Here is a 17,642-nt window from a genome sequence, read left to right on the forward strand (position 1 = left end):
GCAGGGGCACAAACAATTGCAAAGAAACATTGACCTTGAAAGCAGTGGGAGATAGAGATCGTCATGAAGTGGAGGTTGATGGGCCTTGGATCGGCGATCTCCAGGCTATTATTAACTCATAATATGCAGTGAGGCTTTCGACAGGAATGCAGAATGGATAAAGTTGGATAGAGTTTCTCCTGATTCCTCTCGTATTCTCCGAAAATCGCCCCATCCTCTCCAAGTTCAAACCAGAATGCCCAAGCAGAGCACGGTGGCTCGTGTTAATCGTTGATCTTTGCGTTTCAGTCTGGCCCCGAGATTCTTGGCTCGCTCTTCCCGTTTCTTAGTTGGTGGATAGAATACGAGCTTGTCCACATTGCGCCCTAGCATTGAAAGTCTACTGAATTGACGATAAAAAAAAAGCACTGAATAATGAGACTTTAGTGTCATTCTGATGATCGACATTGATGGCTTACAATCCCCAGATCGATCGCACTCACGGCGTTTTCCAAATTGCATCTTTCGACACAGCTTGTCATGCCCGGTTGAAGGAAGCAACGAGCAGGCATCTGATCTTCTTTGATTGCTCTTGTCGACTCTTGTCATTGCTTAAATTACCCTTTTCTTCAAAATCCCAGATTTACTTTTTCTTGTTCCTCTACTCTGTTTCATAATGATTCTGCATGGCCCTTTCGCTGATTCATAATGTGTTCCCATATTAGATTGAGACTAGTGTCCCTTGTCAACGAGAGTTGATTATTAGAGATCAAAAATTAAGAATAAGTTATTTTGCATTATCATCTGCGTTACTCTCCTGACGCAAAGTGTATGTTCATCTCGTCATCCTTCTTCACCGCTGATCATATGCCATGGTATAGTATTATCCAGTAAAACGGACCGCGCCCGGGATTGGAAGCTTTCCATAACTATGCGATCGTCATGATTTAGACATCCTCAAGCCCAGGCTTTGTGAGTTGCTTCTTGGCCCTCCGTTGAACATGAAAAGCTCTCGAGGCAACGATCATGAGGATCATATTGAATATTCTGTAAAAACGATTATACATTAGTAAAGCTCCATCAAAGCAGGAAGCAAAATTGTGTCAAATTACATTCCAAGAAACATCATTGAGCATCCGAAGACCTCCGCCCCGTACAGATAATCGTGTATATTATTCCTGGAATATTCGTAGCCACCCGCATGCCAGCCTCCTAGTTCTTGCATATAGAAACAAATGGTGATGAGCTGCGCGAGCCAGGAAATGCAGTCGAAGAAGATGATGACCGCAGGAGGAATAGCACAGTTGAAGACGAGCACTACGAGGAATACCACAGTAGACCAGATAAAGCCGTAGGAAGCCTATTGTTGTATAAAATGTTAGTCGATTGAAGATGCGACCAATGACTCTGTTTCTTGTAGACTTACCGTTCCCAGGCTGATCCCGGCCCATGCACTACCGAGTCCATCGGTGGCCACTACGCCAGCCTCATGTTGCGTGTATGCCCAAGCAAAGCAGACGATGGGTGCAATCGTGCTTATTATGGCGCCGAAACGAAGTGACAGAAAATTAAGCCATTTCTTCTGTTGACGAGGTACTGCGTCTGGGTGCCAACCAGGGTAGGACTCTTCATAGTAGCTTGACATGTCGAATTAATTTAAATAGTGGGACAGATAGGTATAGCATTATTCGAACTTGAAGTTAAGGTGTACCCTATATATATATGCCCAGTAGCTATCTTGGGGGATGAACCATAAGAAGCCCAATTTTGTGCATCGTTGCCGCTCCCATACATATTCGTAGCACAGCCTCCGGGCGGGTGGCGAGGCCAAGAATCTTGCAATTCTCCCCGCCAAAATATTTGGAGGTCTTCTCTACATGATTGGACCTGAGCTTCTGCAGAGTTCCCAAGGCAGCAGACCTTAGAAATAGAGTCTCGAGCTAAACTTTTTTGGTGTTCTTAGGCGCCCATTCTCCTTGACTTCGCTATGTTGTTTGTCTTGGCGCTTATTGGGCTTGGCACCAGGGGCGGAATGATGGGAAAGTTCCAATACGTCATGCACTTCAATTGATTCAGCTCTTGAGAAATTGGTAATGCGTAGTATGGAGTAAATCATTTCACATAGATGTGGTCGGGGAATATATTACCGCAAGTGTAGATATTGACAGGAACACCCAGGAAGGGTTAGTTGACTTGCATATACCAATAGTCGACCGGGCATAAAAACGTGTAAACAATCATGTAATCATCAAGATAGATCTCTCTAGTTGCGTCGACAGAAACACGATGCTTGAATCGGTATATCGGCCATAGCCAAAGCGAGCCTTAACTGAGGTTTCATAGTCCTCGCTTCCGCTGCTCTACCAAGTTTGACTAGACATTCGTGGTAACCATGCAGGGCCCAGACATTATTTGGGTGTCTCAAGGCGCGAGGCAGAGACTCGTCAATACCGAGATCTGCAGAATAAACCTTGCTGGCCTCCTCTACTCGGTTTTGTTCCAACAATAATGCTCCCAACGCATGTCGAGCAGGTTGCATCCAGCCCCACGGTTCATCGTAAGGCAAATTATCATCTCGATCAACTGCGATGCGAAGACAGGCGAATGCAGTTTCATATTCACCACAGCGGTAAGCGATTTCTCCGTCGAGCATTGCTTCGGCGACGGAAATGATATCGAGACAGGTATTATTGAATATGGTTCGAGATCGAGGAACCAGCGTTTTTGTAGAATTAAAAAGATCCCTCTCTTTCTCTGCTTCATCAGTACGGCCCATCGCAGCCAAAGCAACGCCTCTGGCGTAGTGCGCCATGGTAGTTGTGCTGCAGTAGAGGGCTTGGTTAGTCGGTAGCTCCAGACTGAGAATTTCCTCCCAGCGACCGAATCGAATTAAAGCATGCACTCGTGTAGAGACAAATCCTTCAAGCCAATCCGCCAAGGGTGGAGATTCAACTCGGAGAAGGTCCTCCGTCAGCGATTCCGCGAGCACAGTGGCCGTTTCGATGGCGATTTTGGACTGGCCGCCTAGCATAGCTGCATACATGCGGAAGTGATAGTCATGCGCTCGGTAAAGGTTGTAAAAATGGCCTAGCGACTGGTTTGCAAGAAATTTCTCGTCGGCGCGGATCGCGGATGTATTTGATGCCACTGCTCGACGGTAGTCACCGCATAGTATATCCAAGTGAGTTGCCATATGCTCAAGGTGGCCTGCGTTGGGTACCAATCCACGCAAGTTGTCCGCGATTGGAAGCGCAATCTCTGGCGTGGGAGACATCTCCATCAGGTGAATGTACAAGTGCAAGAGGCCGGGGTGTCCCAGGGCATCATCCCTGGCCAAGGCGCGGTCCAGTACCTTCTTCACCTTGAGGGTTGGAGCATTCGGGGTTGGTTTCCCAGTTTTCAAGTCCCACATGTTCCATGGAGTGAGGTTCATCAAGGCATCGACGTATAGTGAAATGACATCTAGGTCCTCAGGAAAGGCGTCGTATACAGATTCCATGGCCGTGGCGTATTGCTTGTTCCATTCGGTGCAGTCCCCCAGGGGTTCCTCTTGGGGATACCGGTGCTTTACGGCATCGATTAAAGCTCTCTCGACGGGCAATGCTGCTCCTGCCTGGTTCCTAGCTTCCCAGGCGGCGGCGTGAGCCCGCGTGGTGGTCGTCAAGAGGTCTTCTCCATCGTATAAAGCCCATGGTTTATTGTAATTCGGACCCAGAGCGAAGGCAATGCCCCAATATCCCATGGCGCAGGTCGGATCGAAGATCACGCATTGTTCGAAACATCGTGCAGACTCCTGGTGGTTGAAGGCGTATGCCCAAACAAGGCCACGGTCGAACCAGGCCTGGGCATCGGGGTTGGAGGTGCTGACGCGTCGATTGTAAGGCCCGAGGTCATAGTAAACCTCTGATGAAGAGAGCTTCTTTGGGACTGAGGTCTCATGCCAGACTTTTGCCATTTTATCCACCGTTGTCGTTGTTGGTCGGGGGGTTGACAGGTCTCGCCCTCTGCGGGCAAGGTGGGGCTTGTACAGCATGTCATGACCCGATCCAATCAATCAATCAATTCTTCAATTACCCAGCTCGCTAAGTCTAAAGCTGCTATGCTGGGGCGCCAACTGGCCTGCAGTCGACAAAAGGGTGGTCCTAAACCACGCAGGGTTGGCTGCAGAGCCTGAGGCTCCCCCGGCCTGCAAACTCAGGCAATACAGTAGCGTGTTAGTTATATCACCTGGTTACGATCCGCGAAGCCATCAACAACACCGAGGGAAGGGAGGAAAGGTCATCGAAATTAGGACAATGGGTCCGACACCTTTAGCCACGAGCAACCTATATTCTACATTTACAATGCCCATGCGGCTGCCTGAAAACCTACGTCAAGCTTGAAAACGAAATTGCAATCAATTCGTTTGGTAGTTCCCCATAAAGCCTGCAGCGACTATCTTGCTGAAGCCTGAGGGCTCAGGCTTCGTGTGCTGAGTCATCCGCGCCCATGATGTATATAGCTTCAAGTCGAGTCATCCAATATTCTATCACCATTCGTGCCACCTATAGCTTCCCAGTATCTCTCTATTCTATCAACACGGTGTCACTTCAGCACATCTGTCTTCCACGGGTAGTTGGTAAGGTCTCCTGCTATTTCCCCTTCCATGAGGTAGGTGTTTGGTGTTTCCATTTTACCCTGGTTGCTGTTGATTACTGTCATCCCCTAAAATGCCTGTCCCGAAGCTGACCGCTGTGGGTGCATGTTGCGTCTTGAATACGAGCATAGATATAAATACGGCCGGAGTGGCAGGTGAGGGAGTTCTTGTGGGACTTACGCTAGTTATGCCAAAGCACGGTTGATTGGTAAGGATTCTCGGTGAGCCATGTATCCGGTTCCGTCGGGCAAACACCATACCGTACCGAAGACCCGAGCTTGCAAATACCGAAACATAGAGCATAGTACATATAGAGCGAGGTAGGATCAGAACTGGCATTTCAGTTTATCTAAACTCTCGAAATCCCTCTTAGTGTGCTACTTCTCATCACACTGTAAATGAACAATGTCTCTTAAGGAAACCCTCGAAAAAACAGCAGCAGGCTGGATCTCAGACCTGGAAAGTCGTTCTTTGGATAATGTTGTATCGAGGTGGACTGATGACATTCACTACACCGTCCACCCTGATACGGAAGGAGTCTTTCCGATGACCAAAGAACAGTCAGTGCTCCGCTCCCTCTCCACTCAGGAGCGAACACCGACGGAAGATTTAACAACGATACCGCCCTTATCTAGATTTCGGACCTACGAACGGGCTGCATATTTCTTCAGTCTTTTGAAGACATTCAAAATCACTATCAATGAGATGTTCACGGATATACAGAAAAGAACAGTAACGATGCTTTGCAGCAGCAAGGGACAATTGGAAGCCGGACCATATGGTACCGATTATGTCTTCGTGCTCACCATGACGGAGGATGGAAAAAAAATCAGCAAGTTGTCAGAATGGCCAGATTTTCACAAAGTCCAAATGGTACTTAACAAGACCGTTAAATAAAGCAAAGAGTTGTGGTACACTAGGACAATGCCCTATCGGCACATAATGAAACATTTAAGATCTTTCGGAAGCGGCCTTTCTATCACTGTATTGTTTTCTGCTAAGTAACTACTGGAATGAAACAGCAGCAAAAGAAACCATATATTCAGATTGAAACCTGGGACAGATTTCTCGTCCGACTCGTTTATCGGTTGTCAACGATTTGCGTCGCTTGATATCGAGGATGACAAGTATGATTTCATTTACCCCGACCTCTTGTCTAAGTTGGATTATTCACCGCAACCTGGCTAGGGTCGGCGCAGATTCGTATTTTGGTCTAGTGGTAAAGCCGACTTCGGTGGGGGTTCAGGGTAAATCAACTACGCACAGCACATGCATGCTATAGGATATTGATCATTGGTGGGTACTGTAAGCTATATTCCTCCTCAGGAACATTTTCCATAACTCCACATGGGTATAAGGCATATAGATGCTCTTCCCAACGATTTTTGGAGCATTCTGTTATCTCCTTTTCCTCCTTTTTCAAAGTTCAAAAATAGCGTGCAAGGCGATCCGTAAAGAACATGTCTGAATAATGAGCAATATTTACCTCTAACTAGTTTCATATGAACGCCTGACCTTATAACTATACCTTGACATCTGCGACAGAAAGACGATAAAATTGAATTGCTACAGTATGCGAAAATTAAGCCGCTTTCTCACTGAACTTCCGGGGGCACTTATCTGGCCTTCACCGTGACCCTCCAATAGAAGAGATCTTGTGCATCCAAGAATTAGCAGCCTCTCTGCGCCGATAGCCGACAGATAAGGCGATATTTCTCAAGGAGAGGCGTTGAAGGTCTCGGAAATTGAAAAGAGAATTTGTTATGAACCACGACTTTCGGAAATCTGTTTTATTGGAAGACTATCGAACTATGATGCAACCCCGAGAGGCTAGTGAGAGGAAATTTCACAATACACGGCGATCAACAAATATTATTTAATCTTACAAAAATAAAATGGTGGCCTTATTGCTAAGGCCTTAGCTATAACGTAATTCACCACCGAGTGGGCCACACCACCGAGTGGGCCACCCAACCAATTTTTCGCGTTCAACCGCGTTCATCTATCTTCTATCCACCACCATGCCTCTAATTCGCGTCGGATCAAGCCAAGACTCTATCCAACAAGAAGGCCGTCTCTTGCTTACTATTCAGGCTATAAAATCCAAAGAAATTAGCTCTATTCGGCAAGCTGCAGATCAGTTACAAGTTCCCCGGAATACGCTCACGCGTCGACTACGTGGGACTACAAATCGCGCTGACATTCGCGCAAATAGCCATAAATTATCCCAAATTGAGGAGGACCTACTTGTTCAGTGGATAATATCTATGGATACTCGTGGTGGAGCGCCTAGACACGCAATGGTACGAGAAATGGCTGATCTGTTAATCCGAAAGCGTGGCATGAAGGATTTTAAGCCAACGGGCTTGAATTGGGTCACAAAATTCATTAAACGCCATCCAGAGCTTAAATCTCGCTTTTCACGACGATATAACTACCAAAGGGCACTTCAAGAGGATCCAAAGATTATCAAAGAATAGTTTAACCTCGTTCAAACTACAATTCAGCAATACGGTATCCTCACAGACGATATCTATAACTTTAATAAGACTGGCTTTGCGATAGGCCTTTGCGCAACTCATAGAGTAATTACCCGATCAGAATACTATAGACGGAGATCAGTTTTACAGCCAGGAAACCGTAAGTGGGTAACTGCAATTAAGTCAATTAGTGCTTCAGGATGGGCTCTTCCACCAATACTAATCTTTAAGGGCAAGCAATATAACCAAGCATGGTTTCAAGAGCTCCCTTACGACTGGCGTTTTGAGGTTAGCACGAATAGGTAGACAACCGATAAAATAGGTCTTCGTTGGCTTTAAAAGCAGTTTATTCTATCAACAAACAGCCGTACACATAGACAATATCGATTATTAGTCCTTAATAGATATGGAAGTCATCTTACACCAGAATTCGACCAAACTTGTACAGATTATAATATTATACTAATCTGCATGCCCGCATATTCTTCGCATCTTTTACAACCTCTCGATATTGGGTGTTTCGCTGTTCTAAAGCGCGTATATAGTAGCTTAGTCGACCAAAAAATACGGCTCGGAGTCAGCTATATCGACAAATTTAATTTCCTTACAGCTTATCCACAAGCTCGTATCGATATATTCAAATCAGAAACTATTCAAAATAGTTTCCGAGCAGCTATATTAGCACCTTTTAATCCTGAACTAGTACTATCACAGCTCAATATTCAACTCCGTACGCCTACGCCTCCTAGAAGCAGTGGTAGTCAAGCAAGTATATTTTGCCCACATACACCTGCAAACATCGATGAGCTTTATAAGCAAGCATCCTCAATCAAAGCTTTCTTAAGACAACGCTCAAGAAGCCCTCCATCACCTTCACAGGATGCGCTAAACCAGCTTATCAAAGGCTGTCAAATCGCAATACAAAAGGGTATCTTTCTCGAGGCAGAAAATACGAGACTATATGCGGAAAACCTAAAGCAGAGGAAAAAGCGTGCTCGTACGAATAGATGGATATCTCATGATAATGGTCTATCCGTACAAGAAGCACTAGAGCTTGAGGAAGCTCATAATGCGTTCTTTCAGGCAATACCAGGTCCAAGAGTGCCACCAGCGCAGGGAACGCAAACACCAAAGACGCGGGCCCTACCTAAATGTGGTAAATGCAGTAAAATAGGGCATAAAAAGAATGCTTGTCCAAATAGAGAATAGGGAATATAAAGGCGTTGTGGTTGATATATAAATATAAATGTGCAGAAATAGCGGTTGGGTGGCCCACTCGGTGGTGTGGCCCACTCGGTGGTGAATTACGTTATAACTAACTAACTCTGGAATACTGACGTTGAGAGCGGAACTCCCTACTGCAATATATAGGTATACAGTAGAGTATTCTAAAAGCTATTAGTAACTAATAAACTATAGAGAAAGACTAGATATAGTAAATCCTGAGCTTAAGTAGTCGATTTAAACATAATTAGAAGCCTAGTAATAGGGTGGTAGGTAGTAGAGAGAGAGAGGATATTTTGCTGGCAGAAAATTAAAATAGCCCGAAGGCTGTTCTCCTGTGTCATCCTGTCCTCCTGTCTTCCACTTTCCTTATCCACATTTACTCACGCGGATATCCCAGCTCTATTTTGATTTGTGGAGTTTCGGGTACTGGGGCTACTCGATAAAATATTGCGAATGGCATCTGACTTGAAACAGAAGGATCTACCCCTCAAAGCTGAGGGTCCCCATGCCTCAGGCATTCAAGCTGCCCCACAAAATGCGCAGATTTGAGCCGATCGGCAGGACTAGCCTCATTGGGGAGTATATCTGCTCGATCCCGCTCACCTTGGTGGCCGACCTTGCGGGTGTAAGCTGCGCCTATATAGTATGGGTGTCATGAGACCCTCTCTCTTTTTCTCTTGAACATCAACCTGTCCAACCGTTGCACATACTTCATATCATATATCCATCGCTGCATTCTTACATTTTCCACCCTTTCAACATCATCAACCTCCGAGTCAAAACCTCAACATGTGTGGAGAAACCAACCGTCCTACCTTTGGAGGCACCATCGCCGTGCTCTTCCCACGCGACAACAATCTTTCTTCGGAGCGATCGCTTTCTTCCTCCCCAGACTCAATCACCTCACAATCTACCTCTACGTCAACGTCTTCTCTATCCTCCTATTCACTCTTTTTCCGCGATACGAACGACCAAAGAACCAAGGCTGTCTTCCAAATCGACGACCCAGAGACCTACCAAACATTAAAGGGTCTTGGAAATGTGGATATGCGCATAGAGTAAGTCTTCAATCCTTTGATTCGAGTTTCACTATTAATACCAGTTCGGCAGGAAATATGGGGATCTCTCGACTTCATTTCCCCCCACAGCCCCTCTCCACCAGTTCCGATTAGATCTGTCCCAGAACAAATGTCTGAAACCTGGATTTCACCAGACGGAGATGGAATTTGAGCTACCCGAGCGGCTGGACCTGGGTGTCTCCGAGAAAGGTGTCGTGGGTAGACAAGTCACCCTCCGCGAAGCCGAGGGGGCAGTCCTCGGTGTAGGCATCGTGGGTTTCAACTAAAGTAAATGACTTGAATAGACCTTCCTTTCTACTTTATATTCAGCATGCGAAATTTGATATCCATTTGATTTGAATTTGGTTGGTTACATTGTTATCATCAACTAAGTCATGAATCTTGTCACAAACGGCAGCAGGGAAATGTAAGAGAGGTCGAGCCGTCCACCCTTAAAGCTTGACAGGGTTCTCAACACCGGCCGTGTAGCGCTTCTCTGCCTCGGCCCAGTTGATGATCTTCCAGATTCCCTCAATGTAGCCAGCCTTGTTGTTCAGGTACTAGTAGCCAAGGAGTCAGTATGAAGCTTCGGTCGGCTCCAGAAATGGGACTTACTTGGAGATAGTAGGCATGCTCCCACATGTCAACGCCAAATACAGGCACATTCTCAGCCGAGACAGGATCCTGATCCTTTGTGGTGGTAATGTTGAGACGGCTCTTGGGTCCGCCAGTGCTGACGAGCCAGCCCCAGCCGCTGCCCTGGATACCGAGAAGAGCGGCACCGAATGCCTTCTTGAAGGCGTCCTCGGATCCCCAACGGGAGACAATTGCTTCCTTGAGAGAAGGAGCAGCTCCGGTCAGGTCGTTACCTGGAGTTCCGGGCGGGGTGAGGTTCTTCCAGAAGAGGGAGTGGTTGATGTGACCGCCGCCGTTGAAGCGAATCTTCTGCTGCAGGGAGATCAGGGTCGGGACGTCATTTGCCTGAGTCGCTCCAACCTGGGAAGAGAGAGCGGCGTTCAGGTTATTGACGTAGGTTTGGTGGTGCTTCTGGTGGTGCAGCTCCATGATCTGCTTGGAGATCACAGGCTCAAGAGCCTGGTCAAGATGAGAAAATGATCATTCAGACGTGTTTTGAGGCAATTCTTACATCGTAGGCATAAGGGAGAGGAGGGAGAGTGTGGGCCATTCTGATGGTGTGGTATGGAAATGTTTGAAGGTTGGAGGTTGCGAGGTGGAAAGTCGAAGTCACTGGGGAAAGCGCGGGTATTAGAGCCTCCAAGGTCCTCCCCCATTGGGAACCCCTCTTAAGAGGACCCCGCAGCCCCCAAGGTATTAATACATTAATTCTGATGACGAGATCCCTTTAGAGGTTATGCTATTGGAAAATGCGTGGGGTACCTAACGATTTGGCGCTATGAGGTGCGAAAGATTGAGCACATTTTGGGCCCACCAGCTGTGACGCCTACAGCCACCATTGTTTGCACTTATTTACTCTGTACCCTGTGGAGATCTAAGCCTTTTCCAAACTTTCCGTTTCTGCCCCGGGCAGAACATACAATATTTCCAAATAGCAGTGATCGTATGTAGTGTATTGATCACCGATGCAGTTGATAGTTAGTTATGGTACACCACAGGTAGGCTCTGAGTATAGATCAAGTCCATATTTGACTCAATCTATAAGGACTCTGAATTTTGGTATTAGAATAACACTTCTCACAGAAATAATCAGAGGCCATATTACCTGACGTGCAATCGAAAATCAAACTAGCCTCGAGTACAGATTATGTTGGTGCCTCAGGTGTCAAGTGGTGTCCCGTAGATAGCCTCAGGCCCAATAGATCCCCTATCATCATCTCCTTCCTTTGGGTAAAATGATGTGTTTTGTTCCCCATCTACTGCTTTCTGATTCTTAAATCAGCTAACAATACTGACTTTTTACCCCAGGACAAGTATATCCAAACGAGCTTTATAACCAATATGTAACTCGAAGCAAAGAGGCAAGAAAGGAAGAGCGACGGCGAACGGCGTCACTCGCTAATCACGTGGAGCAGTGAGCCACGTAAAAAAAGCGTGTGTGAAACCTACAGGACTTTTCTTTTCGACTTTCGTTACTTTGACCTTTGACTCATATTCAGGCCCGGGTACTGTCGTCGATCGAGTCGTACAGGCCGAAAGACCATTGGATGGCACCCAGACGTTTAACAGAGGAGTCCAACACCCCGGATCAAACTCCGTCGGACTCAGAGTCCAGTGACACCGAGAATCTTACGAGTTCGCTCAAGAGGCTTCGGGTTGAAGAAGAAGTGCTCGGGAAGAAGCACCGTTCCTGGCGCAACAGGGTTTCTAAGATGGCTATTCCCGCCTTCTCCGGGGGAGCGGAAAGAAAATGTTGATAATTACATTAGTCTATGCAATTTCTACTGGATGGACTCTGGTCTACCAGAGAAGGAGATGAGTGAAGCGAAAGCCAAACAGTTATATGCAGGCCTAACTGGATCAGCAAAGAAATCTATGCAACAGCCTACTGTCTCCAATGATTTTTATCGGGCTGCAGCGGCTCTGCGATCCAGGTTCCCATAGATTCCATACGCGGAAGAACCCGAAAAGACCGTACAGCGCATTATTAAGATCAGGCAAGAGAGTGATGGCTTGGAAAATTACATCAATAAAGCGATAAGACTCAGACCATTTATCGAGGAGCAAGATTTTTCTCTTTTGTGAAGACATTGGGTAATGGGTCTTGAAGATCGGATTGCGTCCAAAATTCTTCTGGCGAAGATCAGCTCGTGGGAGGCCAAGGGCATCCTGAGCCTTGATCGTGTGGTAACAATTGCTAGAGCTACCTCCGCTAGGCCCTAGAACTTGAAGGTGCTGTGATTCGTGGTCGGGCGGAAGAGCTAATGCACCATGACCCTATTATATATTGCTGAAACTGCCTCTGAACACTCGGAGGAGGCTATTGATAGCAGCTGCTGCCCGCAGGGCTGTGCACTACTGACATTTTGGTAGGCATACTCCTCGGTATTCGCTGTCTCGGAAATTATGTATGCTATTAATGATTTCTGCTGTCTACTTTTCCATCATTCGCTATAGTCAATGCTTCATCGCATCAAGTGATGAGGCCTGGCTCGTCGCAAGGCCCAATAAACTGGTGTTTAAAGGAGTTCTTCTAATCATCCACTAAAATATGGGTTTTTGGCGGGTCAACTTGCGTTGCTAATTAAATTTTGAAGTAATAAAACCACGCGCTTTCTTACAATCCCAACCTAAATTAACCCCTCGAGACATAAATACCCCGCTCACGATATGAGGAGTAGCTAGATGTCGCCCTTGCGATTGCTGCGATGCTTGACTAGATAGGCAGTTGTCCCCACTCAGACCTACCCGCACTTACAGCCGTGACCTTGTCTGACAGCCTGGAGGTCCAATAGTTACTAGCCTAGCTTCAAAACGCACCTGGGAATGGTTTGACCTTGAATCGGGGTTTCTGGGCAAAGGGACCCGCTTTACCTATTCAAACCGTTTCCTCCTGTCGGATGTTGATAGAGATCGATTTGGCGGCTGTTTAGCACGTACAACCTTGGAAGAGTAGATGGGCTGGGTGTTTATGAGATATAAAGTATGTTTCCCTTCAAGTTCCTTTCGAGTCCGTATGAGACTCGGAGAAACTTGAAAGACTTCCAAGGTTGAATTTGATCAACAATCTCGAAAATTTCGTTTCATGCTTTTACTACAAAATATCCGTGGGTCACTATCAGCAAAATGAATTTTATTGCTCCACTGCTCTGCGGAGATATTCATGTCGCCCACTGGCAAGGACCTTCACCCAATTCGAAGAAGGAAAATCTTCTGTCGACCATCATGAAAGGATCTTCCTATCGTTATATTCAGGAGAAGGAGACATTGCCCCATAAACAAACAAGAGAAAAGTCGTTTATCATTGTGGCGGATCAGGAAGTACCGGTAAGTGATGGACGTATCAGATGCAGTAGATCAAGTTATAGCCTGAAATTGACACCCAACGCAGAATGAGCTCAGACATCGATTCAGAAAGCGAAAACAGCGAAAGGGAACTTGAGCCATGCTACTAGGCTCATTCATTTTGTCGTTCCCCAGTTTTTCAATATGCTAAGAGGCTAGAAATTGCTGGCTAAGAAGGGCGGGGCCGACTTGTTATTGTCCTAGTTCATAATCTGCGTTTTTCCCCTTGATCCATTACAAGTTTCAAGTTTTCTTATCAAACTCAGATAGAAACTGGGTAGCCCGGTGGATATATAGGAGCGGGGAAGCGCTTGGCAGTGTCGATTTATCCCATTGCTGGGGGACCTTCCCAGATAGGTAACCATCCCCATTCGGTATGATAGCCAACCCTTCTAGATGTGTTTTTGGAGAGGATTTGAAGGGACTATGAAGTCATGTTAGAATCCCAAAATCTACTTAATGGGCAATTTTGGGTCTTTTTTCTCTAAAAACGTTACCTCTTTTTATCATATTTTCCGTCGTTTCTCCAGACTCAAATCAAGACCGCCAAAATGGTTGACTTCTCTGGTGTTTCTCTTGAAGGAAAAACTGCCATTGTAACTGGATCTTCACGGTACTCACCACTATTAAGACTCAACTTTACTTGTTAACATTGACTAATGGTGGTCTAGTGGTATCGGTGCCGGTATTGCTCTCCAGCTCGCTAAGCGGGGTGCCAACGTTGTTGTCAACTATGTCTCTGCGGGCAGCAAAGAGCGCGCAGATGAAATTGTCAAACAAATTCAGAAAATTGGCACAAAGGCCATTCTATGCCAAGCTAGTGTGATGAATATTCAAGACAGTCCCCGCCTTGTCGAGGCGGCCTTGCAGATTAGTAAGGACGGGAAGATTGATATCCTTATTCATAAGTAAATTATCTTCCCAAGGCAGAAGTTTTGCAAGTAACTAACAATCAATCAGTGCAGCGCTTGGAAATGAAGCTGACTTGAAGGATGTTAATGTGGAAATGTACAACTCACACTTCGACTGCAATGTCCGCGGCCCTATCTTTCTCACCCAGGCCGCTCTCCCATATCTGCCCCGTGGTGGTCGTATTATTTTCATCTCATCTGCTGCTGCCCGTCTTGGCGTTGCTGGTCAGACTGTATATGCCTCTACCAAGGCCGCCAATGAAGCATTGGTTCGCGTGTGGGCAAAGGAGCTGGGTCACTCACATGGAATCACTGTGAACTGCGTCAACCCTGGCCCAGTTGCTACTGGTAAGATGAAATAACCCAAAATTTCGTTTGCATAAATTATTTATAACTAAGTGGCTCCTCTAGATCAATGGTTTCAAAGTGACGAGCAGTTCTTGAAAGATATGCAGCCTATGATCGAGGCTACCCCGGCTGCCCCTCGTGTGGGCGAGGTTGAGGATATCGCCCCCCTGGTTGCTTTCTTGTGCACTGAGGACTCTAAGTGGACCACGGGCTCCGTTTTGTCGGCAAACGGTGGTCTTTACAATTAGGGCAACCATAGAAGATTGTTAATGAATTTCAAGAAATGTGAATATTCAAATCATATCTTATGTGAAAGGAAAATAGGAAGATAGTGACTCCCGTAGAGCTTTCGCGAATTTGAATCTGCGAATTTGTTACAGGTAAAAATATGCCTTCTGATGGGATAGTGTAAGGAATGATAGCTGCAATGAGGGTTGTTTACGGGTCAAACATTTCTGTCTTTGAACATTCGCAATAGGTCAAAGCAGTTCAACCTGACGCAAGATTCGGAGAGCTACAAACCGTGCAATTGGTCGACTCTTGGTGATTGATTATATGCCAAGACTGACATTGAATATTTAGATGCGAGAAACTCTGGAAAGGAGATTGCTTTTGGTGTCCACTATAAAAAGAACTGTTACCTAATCACCTACGACGGGCATGATGTGTGTAAAATGACCATATGGTGTTCTCAATTGATTTTAACATCGGACGATAATAGTATACCATTGAACTTGAAGGCTGCTATGTACAACTATGAGAACCACTCAAGCAGCACAGCGCTCACAGACGAGCCTCACGCTCAGGGTCGTTAGGAGAGTTGGCACCAAGAATCCCAATTTCGTTCATAAGAGTGTCGGCAGCTAGTGCACCCTGCTCCATGGCGCCCTCGATGAAGGCGCGCCAACCAGAGGCCCAATCGGCGTTAGCCATGAAAACATTCCCGTGACGCTTCTGCAACTCAGCCAGATACTTGGTAAGGTATCCAGTGCGGTACCACGCGGGGCCAGCCTGAGAGTAAGGATCGGATAGCCAGTCATGGAAGAGCACCTTCTTGATCTTCATGGGATGGAAGCGCTGTAGAGCGGCTTCAAGACGCTCGGGCTCCTTGATAGGGTCAAGCTTTCCTCGGTTGTCACCAGCGAAGGAAGTGATACGGGTGGACTGATTACCAGCACAGAAGCCATCACCATATACATAGAGAAGATCACCAGGCCATGTGCAGCCACGGAGGCCGCGTAGGTCTCCCTCTACCTCGGCGTGAACCTTGGTCAAGTGGTTCAAATGGCCAACGCGCATGGCCTCTTGGCGCAGGGGTGAAAGGGGCGGATCGAAGTGGATAGTGTGCAAAACGGAGAGAGGAATAGTGTTCACAACACGACGAGCACGGAATTCCTTCGCAGCAGTGGTGCCAACAGAAACAACACCATGGCGGTCAATAATAGATTTGATGGGTGTCTTGAAAGAGTATCGCAGGCCGAGGCGAACAGCATCATCGAATATACGACGAGCAAGGGCGGATTGACCGTCGCGGATCTTGTAGAGAGTCCAGACTTCCTCGAAGGTCTCGGGACTGAATCCTTGAAGAGCCTGGGCGCGGAGCATCTCAAGATAGCCGACATCCTCGACGGAACCGGCGCACATGTGGGGGATCAAAGACTCCAAGAGGGCGAGCTCATCAGCGGATAGCTCGTCCTTTATCTGGTCGATTCGATCGCGGCAAGATATCTGGTCTACAGCTTGGACCTCCTCGAAAGAGACACGAGAGTTGCCGAGGGTGGAGTAGGGAAGAGGACATAATTTCCTTCCATCGAGACCATCGTAGTTCATGAAGAGCTTCCAGGCCCGCTGGGTCATCTCGCCAGCACTCTCAAGGGAGAGCTTTCGTGAACCGGAGCCGGTATCGAGAGTGAAGTATGAACAGCCTCCATCATCGGTGCGGGTCATTTGCACATGGTCCTGAAGACCGTAGCGCTGCATCTCAGCAAAGAGGCGACCGTGGACGTGTGAAACCCAGGTTCCACCCATCTCGTATGTTGTTCCATCGACCTCTGCGGACCAGGTACGACCACCGACACGGTCACGAGCTTCTAAAAGAAGAACTTTCTTGCCTATTTGTGATCACATTAGTATCTCTCAGGATTCCTGTTAGACCCCATCCCGAATTAAGTCGCAGACAACTCACCGGCCTTGACAAGATCACGGGCGGCAATTAAGCCAGTATACCCAGCGCCAATAACAATGGCGTCCCATACTTTACCGGCATCAGCATCGCGTATCTTGCTCTGTGGCTGTATAAAACCATAAGTCCGAACACCCTGGACCAAGCCGTCGTGCTTGGTGTAGGTGTAACCGTCGTGGGAGAGCGCGGCGTGGTAGGACATGGTGGACAGAAAAGCTCAGACTTGAGGAAATGTGGGTGTTGATGTACTAGAACCTCGTTGAAATCTTACGGAGGTTGAAATCATGGTGACCACGACGTGGAGTTCTACCATTTAAAAAGGCTGGACTTGGCCAGCCTGAGAAGGGGTGGAAGAGCCAAGGCTGAGAAGGTTTCCTTTTGGAGATATTTACTCAGCTTGCCATTCACTAAATGATGATAAACATCTCGCAAATGAGAGGTGTTCCCTTGCTACCCACTGCATTGTGGCTTACTTCTCCAGCCTTTTAGACGGTCGTCGCGTGTCAGGCTACAACCGTGATGTAGATCAATTACGCGAAAGTTGATGATGTTCGATTATTACACTCAAGAAAAGCGATCATATCTCAACCGGAGTTCTCAATGGAATTCTCCAGCAATGTACTATAAGATTATAGATTCTCCTGGACGCAGGCTCCTGGAACGATAGACTCCATCGGTTTCTCCGCTTCTAACTTTCGACTGTGGATGGAAATTTGTGCATAACTGTGGCAAAACTGTTATTTAGTGTACGACTGAGTCTAGATTAGTGGGGCTTTAGTTTTCATACTGTTAAGGGTTTTGACGTTCATTGTGGTTGGGAATGTTACCCGATTTGGTAGC

General features: G+C 46.8%; 8 protein-coding genes across 8 annotated transcripts; 4 read left to right on the plus strand and 4 right to left on the minus strand.

The window, feature by feature from the left end:
- Positions 1 to 926: 926 nt before the first annotated feature.
- On the minus strand, positions 927 to 1,624 carry N7509_006947 (uncharacterized protein; the record flags this gene model as incomplete). Its single annotated transcript, XM_056631584.1, has 3 exons — positions 927 to 1,026; positions 1,092 to 1,339; positions 1,406 to 1,624. The coding sequence occupies 3 exons, from the start codon at positions 1,622 to 1,624 to the stop codon at positions 927 to 929; spliced, it is 567 nt and encodes a 188-aa protein (XP_056487135.1).
- Positions 1,625 to 2,242: 618 nt separating this feature from the next.
- N7509_006948 (TPR domain protein) lies at positions 2,243 to 3,934 on the minus strand (the record flags this gene model as incomplete). Its single annotated transcript, XM_056631585.1, has 1 exon — positions 2,243 to 3,934. One exon carries the CDS (start codon positions 3,932 to 3,934, stop codon positions 2,243 to 2,245), a length of 1,692 nt encoding a protein of 563 aa, XP_056487136.1.
- Positions 3,935 to 5,020: 1,086 nt separating this feature from the next.
- Positions 5,021 to 5,512, plus strand: N7509_006949 (uncharacterized protein; the record flags this gene model as incomplete). Its single annotated transcript, XM_056631586.1, has 1 exon — positions 5,021 to 5,512. The coding sequence occupies one exon, from the start codon at positions 5,021 to 5,023 to the stop codon at positions 5,510 to 5,512; it is 492 nt and encodes a 163-aa protein (XP_056487137.1).
- Positions 5,513 to 9,111: 3,599 nt separating this feature from the next.
- On the plus strand, positions 9,112 to 9,667 carry N7509_006950 (uncharacterized protein; the record flags this gene model as incomplete). Its single annotated transcript, XM_056631587.1, has 2 exons — positions 9,112 to 9,380; positions 9,433 to 9,667. The coding sequence occupies 2 exons, from the start codon at positions 9,112 to 9,114 to the stop codon at positions 9,665 to 9,667; spliced, it is 504 nt and encodes a 167-aa protein (XP_056487138.1).
- A 165-nt stretch (positions 9,668 to 9,832) lies between these two features.
- On the minus strand, positions 9,833 to 10,566 carry N7509_006951 (superoxide dismutase; the record flags this gene model as incomplete). The annotated part of the gene is made up of 3 exons (XM_056631588.1): positions 9,833 to 9,940; positions 9,996 to 10,475; positions 10,528 to 10,566. 3 exons carry the CDS (start codon positions 10,564 to 10,566, stop codon positions 9,833 to 9,835), a joined length of 627 nt encoding a protein of 208 aa, XP_056487139.1.
- Positions 10,567 to 13,142: 2,576 nt separating this feature from the next.
- Positions 13,143 to 13,471, plus strand: N7509_006952 (uncharacterized protein; the record flags this gene model as incomplete). Its single annotated transcript, XM_056631589.1, has 2 exons — positions 13,143 to 13,343; positions 13,385 to 13,471. The coding sequence occupies 2 exons, from the start codon at positions 13,143 to 13,145 to the stop codon at positions 13,469 to 13,471; spliced, it is 288 nt and encodes a 95-aa protein (XP_056487140.1).
- Positions 13,472 to 13,912: 441 nt separating this feature from the next.
- On the plus strand, positions 13,913 to 14,868 carry N7509_006953 (SDR family NAD(P)-dependent oxidoreductase; the record flags this gene model as incomplete). Its single annotated transcript, XM_056631590.1, has 4 exons — positions 13,913 to 13,974; positions 14,033 to 14,269; positions 14,322 to 14,620; positions 14,684 to 14,868. The coding sequence occupies 4 exons, from the start codon at positions 13,913 to 13,915 to the stop codon at positions 14,866 to 14,868; spliced, it is 783 nt and encodes a 260-aa protein (XP_056487141.1).
- A 535-nt stretch (positions 14,869 to 15,403) lies between these two features.
- N7509_006954 (flavin monoamine oxidase family protein) lies at positions 15,404 to 17,004 on the minus strand (the record flags this gene model as incomplete). Its single annotated transcript, XM_056631591.1, has 2 exons — positions 15,404 to 16,731; positions 16,806 to 17,004. 2 exons carry the CDS (start codon positions 17,002 to 17,004, stop codon positions 15,404 to 15,406), a joined length of 1,527 nt encoding a protein of 508 aa, XP_056487142.1.
- Between the last annotated feature and the right edge of the window lie 638 nt (positions 17,005 to 17,642).

The sequence above is a fragment of the Penicillium cosmopolitanum genome (genome assembly GCF_028827165.1).
Source record: "Penicillium cosmopolitanum strain IBT 29677 chromosome Unknown utg000008l:1.0-4398992.0:1.0-4402845.0, whole genome shotgun sequence".
NCBI lineage: Eukaryota > Fungi > Ascomycota > Eurotiomycetes > Eurotiales > Aspergillaceae > Penicillium > Penicillium cosmopolitanum.